Raw genomic sequence first — 24,176 nt, 5'->3', positions numbered from 1 at the left:
GAAGTATTTGATGTTCTGAAGGTCGCCTTACTCAAGTTACAGCTTGAATCATTCTTGCAATGCTACGTTTAAGTTGGACTATGATATATACAGATCCAGGCACATGGCCACACTAGCAAATTTTGGGAGTAATGTCACAATGTTCTCCTTCATAGAAAAGCTGTTAATCTTTTTATAGCAGGTAGATAACAAGGAGCTGAATGTATAACACAACATGGCCCAATTTTCTGCTGAGGGCTTGTTGCCCAATTTAAGTAGGTTATAAAGAAAAAAAGAACCCTGCAGCATGCTTGAATGAAAGCTGGAAAATCCATTGATGTGGTGCTTTTAAAGGGTTGCTTTCAAATTAAGATTATCCCGATGATAGAACCTTAAAGAGTCTGATTGTAATGAAATGTGAGGAACATTACTTTGCTTGGTAATGAACAGTTGGAGGTCTTGCTGCAGAAAGAAGGAGTGTCACTGTATTTGGAGCTAAAGACAAATAAAAATACAGGTTTAGGTTATGTGGGGAGAAGTTGTTACCTGCATTTTTGCAGACACTTACCTTCCTCGTATCCAATGTGTTTATTTCTAACCTTAGAATGACAGGGATGTTGTGGCAGAAAGGCTATTGCAGAAACTTTCACATCCTCCAAGTTTTAAACATTATGCACATTCTCTGTCTCATAGCATGTATTATGTCTTTGTGCTAAAGCTGGATAACCCTATTATCTTGTCAGTGGTAACAAGGTGTAGAGCTCACCTTGTTATCTTGGATTCTCCAGCATTTGCAGTTCCTACTATCTCTGACAATATCTTGTCAGTGGAGCTAGTTTGTTTTTATTCATTCATGGGATGTGGGCATTAATGGCTAGGCTAGCATTTATTGTTATGAACATGGAACAGCAGATAGATGCTAAGAATTCCACTGCAAGGTTATTCTGTTTTAGAGTAATTTCTCATGAGATCAGCATTCATCTCCAACTCCCATCATAAATTTCCAATGTTGTTTCCTCATCTAAGAATTCAACCACATTGATTGCTACTTACCAATGATATCAAGATTGTGTTCTGAGTAACAGCCACTGAGGTGCATAATGATGTTACCTGTAAGTTAATAACTCAATGTGTATGCATTTTGCGGTGTTGACATAAGGTTCATTAATGCCCATGAATCAGAGAATCATACAACACAGAAACAGGCCCTTCAGCCCACCGCAACTTTGTTGACCCACAACACCAAACTACACTAATCCCATTTACCTGCACTTTATCCATAGCCAACTAATGCCCTAGCTTTTTAAGTACTCATCCAGATGTTCCTTAAATGTTGCAAGATTATTTGCCTGCACAGTCCTTTCTAGTAGTACATTCTGTATATGTACCATCTTCTGGCCAAAACACAAAATCCTCAAATTTCCTCTAAACCAATTGCTCCTCACCTGAAACATATGACCTCTTTTCTTAGACACACCTGCCGTGGGGAAAGGATTCTCACAATCTAATCTGTCTATGGTGTCATTATTTTGTATATCTCTGTTAGATACCCCTTATCCTCCTCTGCTCCAAGGAAAACAAATTTCGCCTACCCTGTTTCTCCTCATAACTGAGAATTTTCATCCCAGGCAACGTCCTGATGAATCCATCTGTGGGCTAATCAATCTTTTATAAAGTTATAACAATACTTTCTTGCTGTTATATTCTATGCCCTGGCTAATGAAGGCAAGCATCCTGGATGTCTTCTTCACCACCCTGTCTACCTGAGCTGAAATCTTCAGGGATATATGGGCTTGTATACTAAGGTCTCTTTGTTTTTTTGTACTCTGTAGTGACCAATCATTCATTGTGTGTATCCTTCCCTGATTAGACCTCCCAAAATGCATCACTCACACAAATCAGGATTAAATTCTATCTACCATTGCTCTGCCCAATTTACCAATTGATCACTATTGAGTTGTAGTCTGAGACCATCGTCCTCACTATCAACACCAACATTAATTTCTGTGTCATCTACAAACTTTGTAAATCTACCTCGACATACCCATCAAAGTCATTAAAGTACAATACAAACAGCAAGGGTCCCAGTGCTGACCCCTGTGCAACACTGTTGGTCCAATTATAAAAACAAACCTCTACCATTACCTTTGTCACCTGTTTGTTTTGGATCCAGTTGGCGAACCTGCTTTGCATCCCACTGACTCCTACGTTTTGGATTAGCCATCCAGATGGGGCTTTGTCAAAGAGCTTACTGAGGTCGATGGAAACCTCATCAACTGCCCTAAGCTCATCAATATATTTAGTCACCTTTTCAAAAAACTCAACTAAATTAGATAGATAGGATAACTTCACACATCCGAGGTGAGTATCCCTGAAATATCCTTGCTTTTCCAAGTATTAGTTAATCATGTCCTTCAAAACTTTTTTTCTGACAATTCCCCTTTTAACTTCTGCTGGGATTTCAGAAAGGCACTTGAATAAAGGTCCCACATAGATGGCTGGTGAAAAATTTACACCCCAAAGCTTACAGGGAAATGTGGTGAGTTGGATCAAAAATTGGCTCAGTGACAGGAAACAAATGATAATGATTTATGGCTGCTTTTGCAAATACAACATAATTTCCAGTGGTGGTCCACGGGGCTCAGCGGTGTGTCCCTTGCTTTATGTAGTACATATTAATGATTTAGACATAAATTGGGAGGTGTGATTGGAAATTCACAGAAGACATAAAATTTGGCCAGGAAGTTAATAAAGAAGAGAATAGCTGTTTACTGCAGGATGGTAACAAAATTTTGATTGAGTGGGTGGAAAAGTGGCAATGGAATTCAATTTTTAGAGGTTCAAAGTTATGCATTTGTGAAGGGCAAATAAAGCAAGAGATTATACAATAAATGAAAGAGTGTTAGAAGTGTTGAGGAAGTGAGAAACCTTGGAGTACATGTCCACTGGTCCATAAATGTAGCAGGACAGGGAGAGAAGGTAATAAAGAAAGCATATGGGATAAACGAAATACTGAATACAAGAGCAGTGATGTATTGCTGGGACTGTATGTGACAGTAGAGCTGGAATTTTTTATACAGCTGTGGTCACCACATTACAAGAAGAAACGTAATTGCTCCACAGAGAGTACAGAGAATATATACAAAAATGCTATCAGGGCTTAATAGTGACTCACATTTGCTACCTTGGAAAATCATTTTAAATCTGTGCTGTCTCTTTCTTAATCATGCTATGTGCGAGACCAGTTTCTTCCTATCTACTTCTACCAGACACCTCATGATTTTGAAAACTTCTATAAGATCACCTCTTGACCGTGTTTTCTCTCAGGAGAACAGTTCCGCAATCTCCAATCTATCCTCATAACTGAAGTTTCTCACTGCTGGAGCTCTTTCTGTAAATTTCTTCAATACTTTCTCCAATTTGTACACATCCTTTATATCATATAGCACCCAGGACAGTCGAGAATACTCCAGTTTAGGTTGGACAAGTGACTTGTAAATGTTTAGCGTAGCGTCCTAGCTCTTGTACTCTATGCCCCGATAATAAATCCAGAATACTGAATATTTTATTAATTCTCTTCACTTGTTCTGTCATCTCGGTCACATATGCACATATGCACCAAGGTTCCTCTACTCCTGCATACTCTTAACTATTGTAGTCCTTATTTTATATTGTCTTTCTATGTTTATCATGAACTACATCTGCCATTATCTGCCCACTCCACCAATTTGTCAATGTCATTTTTGCAGTTCTACACTATTCCATGAGCTATTCATTTTCTTACAATTTTGTTGTATGGCACTGTATTGAATGCCAGTTGAAACTCTGTGGACACAAGATCAACAGTACTTTCTATGACAGAGAGATTGTTATTCCTAGTAGTTTGGATCTGGAATGCACTCCTTGAAAGTGTAGTTGACAAAAAGTCAATTGAGGAATTCAAGAGGACATTAGATGATTATTTGAGTCAAACCTCTAACAAGGAAAAGGTAGGTAAACAGCACTAAGTTATAGTGCTTGATGGGCTGCCAGTGCAGACACAACGAAATGAATGGCAATTCTACAGTCTTGTAAAATGTCCTGTGTTTGTGAACTGCCGTCAATGTTCAAACCGTGTATTCTCAGCCAGACTTTTAGTCTGGCTGCCCTTCAACACAATACCGACAAATAGTATAACATTCTCAGTCAGTCTTGTGTTCTTGTTGAATTTGCTTCAGGTTATTTTGGTTTTCTGGCAAATGGTTCTTCTTGGTCATATGAAACATATGACCATCACTGCTAATCCCAATAGATGCTTTCTTCTTACTGGGTTTCACCATATAAGTTTAATGAATTATGATTGCCACTTTACCAGCTTTTCAAAAACTCTTTGTTGAACATATTTCCTTGTCGCAATTTCATGGCCTACTTAGTTGATAATGGTTGGCAAAAACCATAAGTAAGCCTTAAAGGGAAGAGGCTGTTGCCTTATAGAGCTCATTATATATCACTTATGATATCAATCAGGTACAAGTTACATTAGTAATCAGATATCATTATTAAGAATATGAGGAGACCTAGGTGATACGCCTGTCCTTTTTGAGATTCTCAGCTCTTCTGCCTTTCCCCACTGACATCCTCATGATATCATTTGTTTGGTTGGAACATTAACCTTTTCAGAACTATTGCCCAAACCAACAGCCACCCTGTCAAAACTAACATGGCAGCCTTGCCAGAAATATTTGCATCCCATGAATGAATAAATGAAAAAATGAGGTTCATGCCTTTTCTGATGGGAATGCTCACTGGACAAATCAAGGCTTGCTTAAAATTAACGGTAGGCCAGAGATGAGAGGCAAGTTTTACTTTAAATGTGTGCCAGTATTTGCAGGCAGTTCATAGGCATGTTGCAGTATTTCTAGGTGGTCTCTGTCATTTTTAATATTTGGAAGGGTCCCTAAGGGCATTTCAACACTCCAAGGGGTCATGATGTTAATCTTGAAGACTATTTAACTGTGATTACTTCATAAAGTCTCAACACCACCTACCTCTGCTATAAACTTAGTAATTTAACACTTCAAGTTTTAAATCTATTTGTCAAAATATCAATGTAATTATGCTTTTTTTGGAAAACTTCAGACACATGGTGAAAAGCTCCAACTTAAAAAAAAAGAGAAAAGTGTGTTTTCATTTCCTTTGTGATGTCTAAAATCATTGTATAGAATCAGTTCTGTTCAGAATTGTTACATTATCATGCAGCTGCTGATATGCAAAACAGTCCCACTGTAATCCCTTAACTCAAATCATAGTCAATTTGTAAATCTATTAAATAGTTTCAACTTGGGCTTGAAATTGAATAAAAGCATTTCTATGCTACTTCATCCATTTTTACTAATGGCTAAAGACAGTTTTATCTTTATAGAAAGTGACTCAAGAGATGTTTGATGGTTTCCCAGTTGACAACTTAATACACTGAATGACAATGGCTGCAACTCAGTGGGATAACAAAATATGCAGCAATATTGAAAGAAAAACCCAGTTACACAGACTGATGGGAATGGCAACAGAAAGTAACTTGACAGTTATTGGTGTACAGGAGCTGAGTGCAACCCCTGCTGGCCCAAAGGTGCTGCTAACTGTACATGTTCATCTTTACTGTACAGTTTTTGTTAACCTTTTTTTGTAAAGTACATGACACCAGCTTTTAAATACTTTAGAACAAGCTGCACACAGAAACAGAGTGAGCAACACAATGCCAAGGATTTCAAGCAGCAGGGAAACAGTTCAATTTAAGAACAAGTTGAAACAATTTCACCCAAACCTTAATTATTGTCTCTTCATTCGCAGAATGTGGGCATCACTGGCTGGCCAGCATTTAATGCCCATCCCTCGATGTCCTTGAGAAAGAAATGGTGAGCTGCTTTTTTGAACTGCTACAAAACTTTAGATGAGAGATAATGGGAACTGCAGATGCTGGAGATTCCAAGATAATAAAATGTGAGGCTGGATGAACACAGCAGGCCAAGCAGCATCTCAGGAGCACAAAAGCTGACGTTTCGGGCCTAGACCCTTCATCAGAGAAACTTTAGATGTCTGTTTGGTCTATAATGCTGTTGGGGGAGAGTTGTAGGGTTTTGACCAGCAACACTGAAGGTGTGGCAATATATTTCCAATTCAGGATGGTGAGTAGCTTGGAGGAGAACTTGCTGGTGGTATTTCCATGGATCTGCTGCCCTTCTTCTTCTAGATGTAGTGGCTTGGATTTGGAAGGTGTTCTCTAAGGAATCTTCACAGTATATCTTGTATATAGTACACACTGCCGGTACTCAGAATCAGTGGTGGAAGGAATGAATGTTCATGGATGTTGTGCCAATCAAGCAGATTGCTTTGTCCAGGATAGTAACAAGATTTTTGAGTGTTGTTAGAGATGCATCTGTCCAGGCAACTGAGACCTAATTTATGCCATGTGAAAGGTGGATTTAATTTGAGCAGTCAGGAGGCAAGTTATCCAATTCAGGAATTTGAGTCACTGTCCTGTGCTTGTTACCATAGTATTTAAATGAATAATCCAGTTTAATTTCAATGGACCATACCCATCTTCATTTTGAATAGATATAACTTTAACCAGCAGATTCACATTGACTTTCGTTTTGCTAGGGCTCCTTGATTCCAGGCTCACTTACAAGTGGCCTTGATGTCAGTCTCACCTCCCCTGGGAAATTTAACTCTCTTGTTACTGTCCTCTTCCTTTCTTCTCACTTTTATTCTCTCTAGATTGTGAACAGATTTTCTTTATCATTTTTAATGCTAATGATCCTATTGCACGTGATTTTCAATTTTTCACTACTGTATGCCTCATTGTATCATGTGGTATAATATGACAAATCATTATGCATGTGTTACAATGGGATGATTAGAAACTTGTCATGTTAGTATATGATCAAATACCAAAAGAATCCTGTTATTTCAAGCTCCTTCAGATGATTGAAATGAAACCGACATGGTTAATTGCTTGGTCCTGATTTTAATCAGATGATGGCATGAAGATTTCAAAGAAGCTCCCAACGTCAATAAGAATGATCATTTTGACTGATAATACTTGATTCTAAGAATGCTTCACGAAATATTCATTTTGGACTGTCAATGGTACCACTTCAGCTTCCCAACCCTCCTCCCAAGTGAAAACTGACCTTTTGCTCTTTATCTACTACAACAACTTATCCACTGACAACACATGGTTTGATCTAATCCTGATTCACTAAATTTAACATTCTTTACAGTTGCAACATCTGTTTCCTTTTCCTTTCCATTTTACTTTTGTTAATCAGCAATACATTTTGCTGTACATTTAAGCTTGCTGCAAAGACAAAGCCCATGGAAATAAAGGGACAGGGAGGGCACGGGCAGAAATTTGATTCAGTCATAGGAAATAGAACAGTACTGAGCAGCTGTGTTTCAGATTGAAGCAAAGTGTACAGTGGGTTTTCCTAGGGTCGCAACAAGGACATGTTTCTCAATGACTTTAAAGACTTAGGTATGGGTGCAAAGAGCACAATATCAAAATTTGCAGTTGCCAGAAGCATTGTAAGGAGAATAGTGATAGACATCGTGGGAACGTTGACTGGCTGGTGGAATTGGCAGACTTGTGGAAGATTAAATTTAATTGTAGCTTGAGACTGCTGGTTGTATATAGTCCATCATATGGGTCCATGAGGTGGTGTGATACTTGGGTTTGATTATCTTCACTTCAGAGATTGCAATCTTACGAGACATGTGGACTCAAAGTATATTTTTACTTTAAAAGCATACAATGGCAGTAGGTACTTTTCTGTTAACCAATCCTCAAAAAGCACTGTCTCTTACTCTGACTTTCAGCTCTTATAATTTTGGCAGTAATTGTTGCCATATCAAATCCACTGTTTTGTAAATCAGACACGTGGTTGAATTTGGTAGGCAATCCAACAACGTCAAATTGAAGGAAGAGCTCTGAAACAATCCAGAAATCCTCTGTTGAATCCCTTTGCTAATTTCCTCAGAGATTTTCTGGGTGCAACTGCTTTTCTTTGTCTTTGATTTTTTTTTTCTGTATTTTCTCCAGACCCGGGAAGTGTTGCAATTTTTAACTGGAAGGGCCACAGACCCAATTGCAACTTGTTTACATCTTCTGCACTGATCTTATATGTTAAAATTCCACCCTTTCCCTGCAGTGCATAGTTTGGCTCAGTTTTGACATTACATCTGTACGGAACCAAAGTCGAGTGATGACACACTGACAACTCGCTCACGTTTCGTTGCTCGATTTAAGAAAAGTGACGATTTCAGGCATCAGATCTAAAAGTCTTTGCAGAACCTTCCCTTAATTTAACCACGTCAAGTCAGCTTGGGGGATTAGTTCACAGTCAGCAGCATCGAGCTTGTGGAGTAAAAGGGGTGCTGAAGAGCTTTTGCTTGAATCAAGTTTACAATCTTAACAACAACTTTCATATCATGAGAAAAGTCCATCACTTTACATACAGATGCCTGCTGGTGGATTATGTAGTGGTAATTGACTAAAGAGGAGAAACAAAGATCGCTTCCGCAAAAAACATCACAGCTCACATTTGCACCAAGCATGGTTGGTGTACCATTAGTTCTGAAGGAAACCAGTTACTGGTTCAGAATGTCAGAGACAATGGGAACTGCAGATGCTGGAGAATCCAAGATAACAAAGTGTGAAGCTGGATGAACACAGCAGGCCAAGCAGCGTCTCAGGAGCACAAAAGCTGACGTTTCGGGCCAAGACCCTTCTTCAGAAAAGGCCACTTGTTCAGAATGTCTTTCTCAGCACGTACCTTTGGAATTTGTAGGAGAGATTCTCATCTCTTGGTCTCCCTTTAAGGGACAAACGGGTGAGAAGATCCTCTTTAATTAATAGATCTTAAAAACAATGTGCACAAACTCAAAAGCTGGGCTCTGTTGGTTTTGCCGAAGAATTCGTCAAACTTCAGTGAGATTTGAGGCAATCCTTAAATTGCCTGTTGGGTCCATTCACAGTCCTTAGGTCACAGAGTCCCTACAGTGCAGTTAGAGGCCATCTGGCCCACTGAGACTGCACCAAACTTCTGAAGAGCTTTCCACCCAGACCCAAACCCCGATGCTATCCCTCAACACCAGACATTTACCACAGTTAACCCATCTATCTTGCACGTCCCTGGGCACTATGGGGCAATTTAGCATAGCAAATCCACCTAACCTGGTTTGGACTGTGGGAGCATACTCAGTGGCAACCCACATGGACACAAGGAGAAGGTGCAAACCCCACACAGTCAATTGCCCACGGCTGAAAATGAACGTGGGTCTCTGGCGCTGTGAGACATAACCACTGAGCCACCTTGCCACCCTGTTGTAGTTGTTGAAAGTTGTCTTCAAAGATTCTACTCGTCTTGCTACCATTGCTACATGCTCTGCACTGTTGTTATCATAGCTTTGTTCTTGAAGTCTTTGATCCAAGAGTCAGCAACAACAACCATTGTTTCTTTCATTACCTTGCCATCTGTGAATGATTTCTTATTTCTTTCCCCAGAAGATGACAAGATGTGAAATGTTGCTTCACTGCAAGCATTAACTTTTGCTGCTGACTTAGAAACACATGACTGTTGAGTTTTCAAGACATCCTTCAGTTTGTCAACATTCTTTGTCCACAGTATGCTGCTCAAGGGAAGACTATGCTTGAATTTATAGCGCATCACTGTGTGGTATTTCCCATTTTAGCTATCAAAACTTATCATAGTACTATTTTAAATCTCCGGAAGCAGACATCAGGCAATGGCATGACTATCAACATGTGCACAGTGAGGGAATGTAGACAGGTGGCGAGATGAGACTCTGTGATCAACCAGTTGATTGTGATCTACATGTTAGAAACCACAGTTTAAAACAATGTTTGCACAATGCATAAACAATTCTGCAAGATAATAAAATGTGAGGCTGGATGAACACAGCAGGCCAAGCAGCATCTCAGGAGCACAAAAGCTGACGTTTCGGGCCTAGACCCTTCATCAGAGAGGGGGTATGAGAAATAGATACAAATTACGTTGTTTAAACATTTCACCAGAAATGCTTAGCATGCTTATGCAATTGCTTTGTTTGTTATTTCTACTGAGATTTCTACTAAATCATTGAAAATGGGTTAATGCACCTGTCAAAACAGATGAAAAAGAAGGTGTAGAGCTGGATGAACACAGCAGGCCAAGCAGCATCAGAGGAGCAAGAAGGCTGACGTTTCAGGCCTAGACCCTTCTTCAGAAAAAGAAGGGTCTGAAGAAGGGTCTAGGCCCGAAACATCAGCCTTCTTACTCCTCTGATGCTGCTTGGCCTGCTGTGTTCATCCAGCTCTACACCTTGTTATCTCAGATTCTCCAGCATCTGCAGTTCCTACTATCTCTGAAAGAGAAGTTTGCTTTAATGCAATAAATAGAACAATACTTAAGAGTTGCATTCCAAGGGAAAAACAATTGATTTTGCTCTTACCTCACATGTGTTGTTGGCTTCTGCTGGTTGGTATTAAGTAAATCCAAATACTTGGAGATAGTATTCCAAAGGACTGGTTCAGAAGGATAGCCATTATCAGTTTGAACAGAATGAAATTGAGCCAGTTCCTTGGCAACAAGCCTATGGTGAGAAAGTAAAATAATATCAGTACTATTAATTTATGCATCATTAAAATATTGAGTGTATTGTTAATGTTGTAAATTAGCCATCTGCTAAACTTCTCATTACGAAAAGGTCAGAAAGTGCTGGAAATATTCAATGGTCTGTTGGCGTGGAGTAACCAACAGATAATGTTTCAAATTGAACCTGACACTTCTGCAGGACTCTATCACACTTGATTCAAAATGTCAACTTTATACTGTCTCCACTATACTGCCAGACCTACTCAGTATTTTCAGCACTTTCTGTTTTTTAGCCAAATTTCCAAAATCTGCAGTACCTTGCTTTTAGTTTTGGTAAACTCCAGTATGTATGTGGATTTTGTTGGTTAAAAAAAATGCCAAAGTATTAATGTCTAGCCTATCCTTTACTAAAAGTCAAGAGGTAAGGATTAGCCAATCCAAAAATTTAATGTAGAAGCAGCAATGAACGAAGGCTCATAGACTCATTAGAAGTTAGAGACTTACAACATGGGTCAGGAAAAATTTCTTTATACAGGATGTTACTTCTGAATTGTTTAACTTACTTCCAGAGTTAGTGGGTGAGAAGAAACTTTGGGTTGAATCTTTCACATTTCAGGCTAAACCTTAATAGTAGAGAGTTTTTTGGGGGGTTTTGCCGTAGGGTCTAGTCAATCTTCTCACCCTATGCTACTAGACTAGCCTTATTAATTATGGCATCTCTCATGTCTGAATTCTGCTACTTGCTGGAACTCACCAATCACTTGGTATCTGTTGAAATATCAGCATTCCTGGCACTTGAACCATGTTAAAAAGCCTGTTGTGCACTGACACAATCACTGTCAGTATGGAGATACCCTGCATAGTTCCTGACATTTGAGTCAGAAGTGGCAGACAGGAGAAATTGGCATCTCGTGTATAGGGATCTGGATCAAGACAGGTTGTGAGCTGCCCAACATTTGGCTCCTCACTGCTATGCCTCTGACTACCTAGTGGAGGTGCTGGACAGGTTTTGGATGCTGCCTTTGACTTGCTGTGCCAGGGTCCCTGAGTGAAGACCATCTCCCTTGACTTGACTGAGGCCTGCTGCCAACTGTAACAAGCTTCCTGGCTTTGAGTCTGTGCTAAATGGCTTGGCACAGCAACAGTAAAGTGAGCCTGGTATTTCTGGCTGAGGGGGGCAAAGAACAAAAAAAATGGATTCTGTTAGCATCCAGATAGGGTCAAAGTGAATGAGTGTTATGAGAGTAAACAAACAGCCCAAATGTGTAGCTGGATCTGGTCGATGGGCTGGGTACATGTCCCAGAGCGCAGTGTCCTCACTGCAGCATCACAATGCTAGTTGCTATGCAGCATTGAAGTACAGTAGTGTCCTCCTATAAGTGAATCAGAGAAATACTATGTGGATCCTTATAGACTGGCACATATTGGATGCCAAAACCCAAGGATATAATGTGCATATGGCAGTGTGCATGGTTCCATGCCTGAGATTGTGGTGCCCACGTTCCAACATGAGGCTGTTTGGGGCTCGCAATGAACTGAATCCACCAGGTGCTCATTGTGGTTTCCTAGACGAGTTTCCCCGACAGTCAGCTTCCTCAGCATGTTTGCTAGGTTAGGATGCTGTATGTTAATGAGGTGAGTTGTAGTGGTAACAAACTATTTAACAAGCAGTCATGCATTCAATGGACATCCAGTAAAAATCTCATCATGCCTCTTATGAAAAGCATAAAAGTGAAGATAATTAAATATTTTTAGTTGATCAATGGTAAGATGAGACCTCTACTGGACGTAGAACATTGTGAAATATCAACATCCTGGGGTGCAGGCAAAGCTGTCAAATGTCATATGACAGCATTGATTATTGTAGAGGCTGAACAGGTTGGTGTCAGGCAAGGGAGGGGGGATCTCCAAAGTCATTCCCCTCTAACTCTCCCCTCAGCCTTTTGACCCAGTCCCCCAACCTCCTCAAATCCCGCTATGAGCACCCTAGCCCAGGCTTATCTGGATTCCTTGTCATGGTGGGCCTGTCTGTGTTCCTAACAGTGGCCAACATGCTTAGCTGGTGCTGCTGGATGACCCAGAGCTGCTAGTCATCTACTGTATTGCAAATCTCTAAAGCAAAGAATCCTTTCAAGAAATGGAGAGACAATCTGTCTTAAAACATGTTAATGCTGCTCCTAGTATTAAATTGTTGCATAGTAGCTGATAGGATTGCACCTGTGTTCCTCCCTGACATTTTATTTAGGTTGGAGTGGGTTCTGAAAACCAGCCCATAGAATGGTACATTGAGCCTGTTCAACCATTCAGTTAGGGTGTATACCTCCACCTCAACTTCCATCACCCTATCTCAATAATACACATTTCAGACCTGAGAGTTTCAATTGCTGCATTATTGACAGCTTTTGAGGAGAAATTTTGCGTGAAGAAATTTTGTTTGAGGAAATGCATTTATACAGTGTACAGAGCAGCTCGCTGCAGTCATGTGACCTTCACCTCTTTCATTTTAGTGGTAACCATTAAACATATTACATGAAAAATGATGTCTGAAGTCTAATGCTGAGCTTTAGTGAACTGTCAGTGCTGAAAAAGAGCTAGCTTTCAGACTCCAATTTTGGAGTGTTAGGTGTATCAAAATGGGTATGAATTTGCCACACTTTGCTGCTGAGGAAATGAAAGAAGATTTAAACAGAACTGGATTTTTTCCTCCACTTTCAGTGGCAAAATTATGTATTTCTTGAAAACTGAATAAAAAGACTGAGCAATATTGTTTCCAAAACTCATTGAGAAGCCAGAAAGAGAAATTTTTAGGGTGTTAAAGACATACCTTGAATCCCATATTCATGTTACTATGAACAGTACATGTTCAACATTTCAGTTCAGGGGAAAGGGAGGCTATTGATTGATTTGTTATAGCACTGACATATCTAGCTGAATTCTAAGCTTGACCAGCTAAAAGATGATCCCATCAGTGATGAGACTGTTTTAGACATATGAGATTCCATTGTGAGAGCATATCTACTGAAAGAGGAGAAACCTATTCTCAGGGATGCAATGAGCGTGCAGTGGCTCTGAGGTGTCAATCATAACTACAGGGTATGAATGGGAAAACAAATAAAGCATTTCATAATCATTAAGGTACATTCAATGTTGAATAAGGAAATTATATTGTGAAAAAGAAAGAAATATTTGCTGAAGAACAAGCAGAATGATCAGGGCAAGGATGTAAATCACTTGCACACAAGCATTTAAAATGAAACAAGTAAAGTTAACTGAAAAAAAAGCTGCTAGAGAGAGGTCAGCTGATGATTTTAGTAAATACCTCCACAATATATAACACATTGGTATCAGGGGATCTAAGTTGATAAGTTTTTTCTGACTATAATAATAATAACTAGAGAAGGAGAGCATCAAGTGAAGGTGTGTGCCAAATGGTGCATTTTCATGACAGTCACATGCCTGAGTGAACTAGTTCAAGATGGTAACCCAAAATTTAAACCATAGAAAAATGCTCATCTCAAGAGGACAAATGAAGTTAAGAGCCCGATACAGCAGATTGAACAAAGATCTGCAGAGCTAGAGAGAGGATGTTAAGCAAAATCCATTCATTTTAACTGAAGCAAATCTTGGATTAGCTCAAGTGTTGGACTGGCATAACCCCACATAAATTATAAGAACTGCAGTATTTTACAGCTACTATGCAATTTATGACTGGCCAGATACTTAAGGATCACAAAGATATTCTTACAGGTCTTGAATGTCTTCTTAATAAACATTATATCGTAGATGAAGGTGTGAGACCAACTTTACATCTGCCAAAGGGAGTTTTAGTTGCTCATAAGCATAGCCTGATCAATGAGGTACAGGAATGAGTGGCCCTACTATCTCAGGAGCTTCTGAATGATGCACAAAAATGTACAGAAATTGTTTCTAGAGTTGCTGGTAACAAATGATAAACATGGATTTAAGAATTGACAGTCATCACAGAAGAGCAGAACAAAAAGATTGTTGGAAAAAAGCAGGAACAATAGGGAAAGAGACTGAAAATAGCTATTGATTCTGGCCAAGCCTCTGATGTAAGCTCAGAATATCTGTTGGCAAAGAAATTCAGAATAATGCAGATATTCCCATACCAACTTTCTTTCCATCCTGAGCCTCATCAGATATGCCTTATCAGTGTGCACCAAGTTATTCAGTATAGCAATAGTGTGATCCACAGTCAATGCTAAGTTAGAAATCTCTCACAGGATTGCAATTGAGTCCAAACATTTTTCCACTCCAACTTCTGTTAGAGAAGGAAAAATCTCACCAAAAATCTCTCCTTTCTTTCAATGTTTTATGAGGCAAGGTTAAGTTGTGTGCTTGGCTAGAAGGGCAGTCATGACAGTTTTGCTGCTTTCTGGTGCTTAGTGAATATCTTCACAAAATTTTTTAAAAATCTTCTTGTTACACTACTGAAAGGGCACTAGCACCAATGGGACTAGAGGGAACAAAAACAAAGTTGCTGGAAAAGCTCAGCAGGTCTGGCAGCATCTGTGAAGGAGAAAATAGTGTTAACATTTCGGGTCCGGGGACGCTTCTTCAGAACTGATGGTGGCTGGGTTTACATGCAGAAAATAGGGAGGTGGGTGGGGTAGGGAGCAAACGATAGGATAGAGCCCAAAGAGCGAGAAAGACAGTTGGACAGACAAAGGAGTTGCTAACGATCAGGCTGGGAGAGTGAATAGTTGTTAATGGGGACTGTTAGAGACTAACGACAGGGGGTGTGTAATGGCAGGCTATGTGGTAACAAGGCCTGATGTCTGGGGTAGGGGGCTGGAACATGGGAGAGTTTAGACCCTAAAGTTATCGAACTCAACATTGTGGCCAGAAGGCTGCAGGGTCCCCAAATGGAAAATGAGGTGTTGTTCTTCCAGCTTGCGTTGAGCTTCACTGGAACACTGCAGCAGGCCAGAGACAAAGATGTTGGCCAGGCACCAGGGTGGTGCGTTAAAGTAGCTGGCAACAGATAGTTCAGGGTCTTTTCTTGTGAGCAGAACGTAGATGTTCAACTAGAGGGAAAATGCCATGCTTCAATAATTTTAGTCAGCAGCGTTGTTCACAGGGACTAACTGCTGTAAAATCACAGGCACATACTCCATGACTTCCTATCCATTCCTTTTAATGGAAAAGAACCTTTAATAGAAAACTGTTTTAAAAAGTCTTTTACATATGGATTAACCCTCCTCCCTGTTAGAAGTTTAAAGCATAGATTTAGCCCTCATAACTAATCAACACCTTTAAGGGAGGAGGATTGGGAAATATGGGGAAGAGAGTAGAGTGACCAAGGGGGAAAGAAGCAGTATTTGTGCTGAGGAATCCTGCTATGTTACTCTGCACAAATCTGACGAAAAAAAGATTTTTTATTTCCTCACCTCAAAGGCAGAATACGAGGAGGAGTCTTGAATTCTAAGAGCATACACACACTATATAGTAGCATGAGTGGATGAAGGATAACGACCAAAAACACTTGTGACCTCTAGCCCTTCTTTCAAAGTAAACTTTTCAAGACCCCTTTTACAGCAATAACTTTTTATTGAACTAAATACATTAAAAGTGCTCTGTTCTGTCTCATTGCAAGAATGTATGGTTTGAGTGAATCACTCAGAAATGTAAGAACACTCATAACCCCAGTCCTTTCATTTTCAGAGCTTTTAGGGTTAGTAAGGTTTAAAGGAAACACATTAATAATCATTGTTGATTTACAGGAGACAAATATTAACCAAATGTCCATTTAACCTTCTAAGAACATTAGTAACATTACTGTACTGCAAAATAAATAACAGTTGAACCAGCAATAATACCTGCACTAAAAATTGGTTATTAAAAAGAAATATGCATGATTTTGTTTTAGTTAGAAAAGTTACATCTTCTCTCTCCCTGAATTCATATCAACTGCAGCATCGCTTCAAAATGATTTACAGTCTGAACAGGCGAACATTCCTATTGCATTGTGAACTCTACTCAGACACAAAAACCCTTAAAATTAATCAACAAAAATTTATTAACTTCCAATAATTTTGTTGCAGTTTTCTCAACAGTTTGATTTGCGTGATGAATGTCAGACTTATTAAGGCTACATTACTTACTTGCAGCTATAGCATTTATGACATCATCTTCACTCGCTATGAACTTTCCTCTTCTATTCTCAGGGTCCAAGCATGCCTTCTTACATACTGCCCTATTTCTTTTGTGGAGCAAATGTGACACCGGCACATTTGTCTGAATTGCTTGATTCTGTACTGTAAATTCCAGGTAATTTTCGAGCAACATTATACAACCTTACTCATTTTTTTTTTCCCTGGGCCTCAGTAACTCCATATCTCCTTCAGTTTCTGCTTTGTTCTGGTATCTATTGATTCTCATAACAGTGAGATACAATATCATGAGAGCCGTCTGACTGTGCACTGTCCATCTCTAGTCCTACCATTCCACAGTTCACCATAATTTTAAATGCTTTACCTAATATCTATATTAGGATTAGAATTTAAAAAAAAATAGGTGTCTTAAGTAAATAGCAAAATAATTGCTTTATTGTGAAGCATATGATTTAATTGGCAAAGATATATGGGCTGAATTTAAAAGCAAGTCATATAGAGTTTTTTTAATAGGTTCTTAACATGAGGTCCTGTGGAATTTCTTACCATATCTTACCAAATGTATTTCTTTATGTGCTTACCCAACTTCAAAGGCATCCTTTACATCTGACTCTCGCTCTATCTTGCCACATATCATTCCTAGAAAAGCTCACCAACCCAACCGATGTCACTGAAACACCAGCATTCCTTGCACCTGCAAGACTTTTGAAAGGCTGTGCAGGAAGACATGTATTGGCACTCCGACATTGCCCCTCACTACTGCTTAATGGCAGCCACAAAGCCACACTACCCATGGCACATGGTTGGTAGGGCTGACACTCCCTTGCAAATCCAACTCTATCTTCTTGCTATTTAACCACAAGGGCAGGCATTTTTTTTTTGACCTGTACTTTGTAACATGCATCTGCAAACACTCTTAAGTCCCTGCTCCTCTTTTTCCAATGTCTAGTGGTCACCTACATCTTGTTCAGGAAGGGAATATCATGTACAGGCAAGCAAATGAACAATTTCAAATGTAAACTTTATTCACAGCCAGCAAAAGGGAACACAAAGGAAGTGAATACAATTCACGGCCACAATGCAGACCATATACTGCCTTTTTGACTTGGAGAGTTAATGGTGTTCTTCTGTATCCAGCTAGCATTTACTAGAACTGGGTGTCAGTGAAGTCCTGTTTGCCTTGTGGGGCCTATTGCAACAAAGTTCTGACATCCACAAGAAGAGCTTCCTGCAGCTCACAACTGTTCCCGTTTCCTCAGTCCCCCAGCATCTATCACAATTGTTCAGATTCACCAGATCCCGCAAGCGAAGATGCACCACATTGAACTTTGTCTCCTACTGTTGTCTCGATTCCCTGAATCCTGACATCAACGAAGCCTACCCTGATGATCTAAGCTCCTCTTGTGAAGGCCACATCTCCCCCTCCTGTAGCCTACCCACTCCATACCGCTTCACATACTCCCATGCACCTTGAACAGCTGTCACTGTCCTTGTTCCCATTTTCATAAATGTTTCTGCTTTCTTGAACCCCCTCATTGTCAGTGTAGATGGACAATTGCCCTGAGGGTGAATGTGCCAAGTTAAAAACTGACAGTGCCCACACCCCTGAATTGTTTGCAGGCTGTGCATCTCCTGACTGGCAGTAGACACACCCTTGACAGGACTGGGGTCTAGCCCCCACTCAGTTTCTGTCACGGCCATTTGGCTGAACACATGCAGTCGGCTAATACATACTGTACATGTCAAACTGATATCACAATGTGCTGTACATCAAGCTGCTCCCCCTCACCAGGAAGATTCCTATTGACAAGCAGTCTATCTGTGCGTCTGTGCAAAACAGCTCATCGATATGACAGCTCTGACAGCCTTTGCTCTGACTGAAGTACCAATGCTGTAACAAGCATGGTATAGCAAGATGAGACATGAATACTGTAAGCATACAGGTGGCACAAAGTTAGCAAACACAGAGAGAGCAAATGAGCAGTCCTGAGATGCAGCTTGGTCTAATTCCTGAGCTGGGTACAGTGTGTTCCACAAGTAGACTTCCAATGCAAGTTGATGGTGCGCCACACAGTGCAAGTCTGTGCTTCCTAAGCAGTTTATAAGTGTATCAGAGAGGTGCCATGGCCGTTGAGGGCAGCAGCAAGTGTTGGATATCAATGTGGGGTATGTGCAATCGGTGCCCAAGGATAAAATCCTGAGACGCTGCTTGGTACTAATCAACAAGGAGCCTCTCACAGTCGGCAGTGAGCTGAAGTTAATAGGTACCTGCATGATTCCCATGTTGAGATAACAAAGTGTGAAGCTGGATGAACACAGTAGGCCAAGCAGCATCTCAGGAGCACAAAAGCTGACATTTTGGGCCAAGACTCTTCATAGAAGAGTGGGATGGGGAGAGGGTTCTGAAATAAACAGGGAGAGAGGGGGAAGCAGATCGAAGGTGGATAGAGGGGAAGATAGGTGGAGAGGAGATAGACAAGTTAAAGGGGCGGGGATGGAGCCAGTACAGGTGAGTGTAGGTGGGGAGGTAGGGAGGAGATAGGTCAGTCCAGGGAGGACTGACAGGTGAAGGGGGCAGGATGAGGTTAGGAGGTAGGGAATGGAGGTGCGGCCAGAGGTGGGAGGAGGGGATAGGTGAGAGGTAGAACAGGTTAGGGAGGCGAGAACGATCTGGGCTAGTTTTGGGATGCAGTGGGGGGAGGGGAGATTTTGAAGCTTGTGAAATCCACAGTGATGCCATTGGACTGCAGGGTCCCCAAGCGGAATATGAGTCGCTGTTCCTGCAACCTACGGGTGGCATCATTGTGGCACTGCAGGAGGCCCATGATGGGCATGTCATCTAAGGAATGGGAGGGGGAGTTAAAATGGTTCCCAACTGGGAGGTGCAGTTGTTTTTTGTGAACCAAGTGTATGTGTTCTGCAAAGCAGTCCCCTAGCCTCTGCTTGGTTTCCCCGGTGTAGAGGAAGCCACAACGGGTACAGCGGATGCAATATACCACATTGGCAGATGTGCAGGTGAACATCTGCTTGATGTGGGAAGTCTTCTTGGGGTCTGGGACGGGGGTGAGGGAGGAGGTGGTGGGGGGGTAGGTGTAGCACATCCTGCGGTTGCAGGGGAAAGTGTCGAGTGTAGTGGCGTTGGATGGGAATCTGGAGCAGACAAGGGAATCCCGGAGAGAGTGGTCTTTCCGGCAGGCAGACAAGGGTGGGGATGGAAAAATGTCTTGGGTGGTGGGGTTGGATTGTAGATGGCGGAAGTGTGGGAGGATGATGCATTGTATCCGGAGGTTGGTGGGGTGGTGTGTGAGGACTAGGGAGATTCTCTTTTGGCGGTTATTGTGGGCACAGGGTGTGAGGGATGAGTTGTGGGAAATGTGGGAGACATGGTCAAGGGCATTCTCCGCCACTGCGGGGGGCATGTTGCGGTCCTTGAAGAACAAGGACATCTGGGGTGTATGGGAGTGGAATGCCTCATCCTGGGAGCAGATGTGGCAGAGGCAAAGCAATTGGGAATAGGGGATGGAATTTTTGCAGGAAGGTCGCTGGGAGGAGGTGTATTCCAGCTAGCTGTGAGAGTTGGTGGGCTCGAAATGGATATCTGTTGCTAGTTGGTTGCCTGAGATGGAGACAGAGGTATCCAGGAAGGGGAGGGATGTGTTGCACCACAGGAAGTGCTACACTTACCCCCACACCTCCTCCTTCACCCTCATCCCAGGCCCCAAGATGACTTTCCACATCAAGCAGATGTTCACCTGCACATCTGCCAATGTGGTATACTGCATCCGCTGTACCCGTTGTGGCTTCCTCTACATTGGGGAGACCAAGCGGAGGCTTGGGGACCACTTTGCAGAACACCTACGCTTGGTTTGCAACAAACAACTGCACCTCCCAGTTGTGAACCATTTCAACTCCCCCTCTCATTCCTTGGACGACATGTCCATCCTGGGCCTCCTGCAGTACCATAATGATGCCATCCGAAGGGTGCAGGAACAGCGACTCATATTCTGCTTGGGAACCCTGCAGCCCAATGGCAGCAATGTGGATTTCACAAGCTTCAAAATCTCCCCTCCCCCCACTGCATTTTAAAACCAGCCCAGCTCGTCCCCGCCTCCCTAACCTGTTCTTCCTCTCACCTACCCCCTCCTCCCACCTCTGGCCGCACCTCCATTCTCTACCTCCTAATCTCATCCCGCCCCCTTCACCTGTCAGTCCTGCCCGGACTGACCTATCCCCTCCCTACCTCCCCACCTATACTCACATCTACAGGCTCCATCCCCGCCCCTTTAACTTGTCTGTCTCCGCTCCACCTATCTTCTCCTCTATCCACCTTCGATCCACCTCCCCCTCTCTCCCTGTTTATTTCAGAACCCTCCCCCCATCCCCCTTTTCTATGAAGGGTCTCGGCCCGAAAAGTCAGCTTTTGTGCTCCTGAGATGCTGCTTGGCCTGCTGTGTTCATCCAGCTCCACACTTTGTTATCTCGGATTCTCTGGCATCTGCAGTTCCCATTATCTCCAATTCCCGTGTTCAGACTGAATTCCAATGGTCCCTTTCAGTTTTATAGATATTTCCACCTTTCATACTTTTTTACTATCCACCTTTGCTTCCAGCTGCTGGAAGCTCCTCATTTTCCAAAGCCTCCTTCCTTGCCTATGTAGAACTATCTTTAATTCACAAGACTTGAAATTAACCACATGGAACAAGGAGAACAAAAGATTTTATCCTGTTATGCTGCTTCTTCAGGTGTTAGCTATGGAGTGGATACTCGTTTCTTAATAATGTCCTGAAAAAGCAGTAACTTCAGAACAGAGCCTGAAGCTACTTTTCACTCTTCTGTTTGATTAAGTATATGTTGAATATCTGTTCACCCAAAAAATATACATAGTCTTGAATTATTCCGACATCTTTATTTGCAAGTCACAACAATTACAGGTTAGTCACCTTAAAATTTCCATTGGGCATGTCCTGACCTCTTCTTTTAATGTCAGTGGAAGATTAACATTAAAAGTCCTGAGAAACGGTAGGTTTTGAAGTGTTCCTCCAAGATTTTTGCCGATCTGCAAGTGAAGTTATGGTGTGGGATCTCTGTTGGTCTGATTCACAAAGGGCTCATTCTAAAAGCAGCAAGAGGCTTTAGCCCTATCACTCCAGAAGGAGGTGGTACATGGCAAACACGCCGTCACTTCACACTGCACGTGAGGAGCAAGTCCAACACAATCTTACATATAAGGTGGGAGTCCAGTTGGCTACTGAAGGAGCCAATCACTAAGCTGAGAAACAACAGAGATGGAATAGAGCTCAGAGATAATGGGAACTGCAGATGCTGGAGAATTCCAAGATAATAAAATGTGAGGCTGGATGAACACAGCAGGCCAAGCAGCATCTCAGGAGCACAAAAGCTGACGTTTCGGGCCTAGACCCTTCATCAGAAGGGTCTAGGCCCGAAACGTCAGCTTTTGTGCTCCTGAGATGCTGCTTGGCCTGCTGTGTTCATCCAGCCTCACATTTTATTATCTTGGAATAGAGCTCACTCCAGCTGTGAAATTGTTTGGCAATCATCGTACTGCCATACTTACTCATACTACATGTTAAACCATTTTTGCACCCAGATGAGGGGCTTGTGTTGAATGACGCAAAATGCAACATATTGAAAAAGACTCTGCAGCACACCTCTATCAGCTGGTTTATTTTCAAGTAAAACACTCACCATCTTTAAATTCACTTTTCAAAGTTGCACATTCACAAGAGGGATATTTGAATGTAACATCTCAAATTAGAAAATAGAGCATAGAACATTACAGCGCAGTGCAGGCCCGTCAGCCCTTGATGTTGCACCAACCTGCGAAACCAATCTGAAGCCCATCTAACCTACACTATTCCATTATCATCCATATGTTTATCCAATGCCCATTTAAATGCCCTTAAAGTTATATGGTGCTTCTCACACTAGTTGCCCGTATTAATCCAGTTGTTTGTTGCCTTCTTGGAGATGTACTTTGCATGCTTCATTTATCAAACACAATTTATATTTTTCCAGTATTTATACTCAATGTTCCAGAGAAGCAAGCACCAAGAGTTTACAGATCTTAAAAAGCACATTGTTAAGTTCTTAGGCACTGTGACAATGAGTCCTGCATGTCAGTTCCTGCTGCAGGTTATTGGTGTACAAGAGTGCCTGAATTCAGTCTGGTACATTGGAGAATCAAGCTGTGAAAGAACTGCAGAGCTATCGCTATCTTAAACTAAGTCACACAGCACCAGGTTATAGCCCAATAGGGTTACTTGAAATCACAAGCTTTTGAAGTGTATGCCCGTTTGTCAGGTGAAAAGGCAGCACTATGAATGCTTGTGATTTCAAATAAACCTGTTGGGCTATCATGTGGTGCCACGTGACTTCTGACCTTGTCCATCCCAGTCCAAAACCAACACTTCCACATTGTATCTTAAACAAAAACAGAAATTTCAGGAGAAATTCAACAGGTCTGGCAAAATCTGTGGGGACAAAACGGAGTTAATATTTTGAGTCTGGCGACTCTACCTTGTTACCTAACTGCTTACTGCAAAGCCAATCCTTTATAATTTCTTCTTCAGTCCCTGGGCTAGCATGAGATGAGGATGTAGATGAAGAGAGGAGGCAATTATCCACTGAATATGTTTTTCAGTGATGATGGTGACAATGATGATTATGTCATAAAGAAAAGCTGAAAGAATTGCAAATACTGAAAATCAGGAGATGAATGTGCTTTGAAGATGGGTCACCAAACACAAAACATTAGCTCTGTTTTCTCTCCACAGATGGTACCAGACTTGGTGAGTTTCCCTAGAAATTGCTGTTATTGTTTCTGATTTCTGGCATCTGCATTTTTTTTTGTATTTTTTTTGTTTAGATATTTACACATCGAGGATCCTGATATTGGTGATGTGGATTTTTCTCTGGGTGACTCATTGAGCATGATAGCGTCAGATGAATAGAGGTGTAAATGAGAATTCAGCTGTTCAAAGATGCACTGCTTTGCTGGGGTCATTTCAGCAACTTCTTAGAAAATCAGCAAATGGCAAGACTCCAGCCCAACCTCTCAAAAACTGACTGAAATGGTATACAGGTAACTGTATCATGCAATGCACAAGAGAGGGAGGGCGCAGTGTAGCCTAGGTCCTAGCAATCAAGAGAAGAAAAAAATCAAACATGGTGCTAAGATCCTTTGTACCAATCCAGTCATATTGCTGTTCAGAATGATACCTAGATGTGATGTTCAACCAGATATCCATGAAACACACTGTCACAGCAAGTAAAGTTTGATATTTATTGAGCAACACACGTCATGTCACGTTTCAATTTATCCGTTGGATGGCGTTTTGGATTCAGTAGCATCCAATTTCATTTAACCCAGTGTCAATTCAATTCATTCTGAAATGTGACATGTCAGCATACA

At 41.4% G+C, this 24,176-nt stretch overlaps 1 protein-coding gene across 2 annotated transcripts in view; it reads right to left on the bottom strand.

Annotated features, from left to right (window-relative positions):
* The window catches only part of LOC125459325 (ethanolamine kinase 1-like), a 416,823-nt gene that overhangs the window by 307,755 nt on the left and 84,892 nt on the right, over positions 1–24,176 (bottom strand). For both annotated transcript variants that reach the window (XM_048545648.2, XM_048545649.2), the window contains exon 3: positions 10,468–10,608. In XM_048545648.2, the coding sequence (XP_048401605.1) occupies positions 10,468–10,608 (141 nt within the window). The remainder of the gene's footprint in view (positions 1–10,467; positions 10,609–24,176) is intronic.

The sequence above is a fragment of the Stegostoma tigrinum genome, chromosome 17 (assembly GCF_030684315.1).
Source record: "Stegostoma tigrinum isolate sSteTig4 chromosome 17, sSteTig4.hap1, whole genome shotgun sequence".
Lineage (NCBI taxonomy): Eukaryota > Metazoa > Chordata > Chondrichthyes > Orectolobiformes > Stegostomatidae > Stegostoma > Stegostoma tigrinum.
Note: the sequence above shows the minus strand (reverse complement) of the source record. Positions and strands in the feature narration are given on the sequence as shown.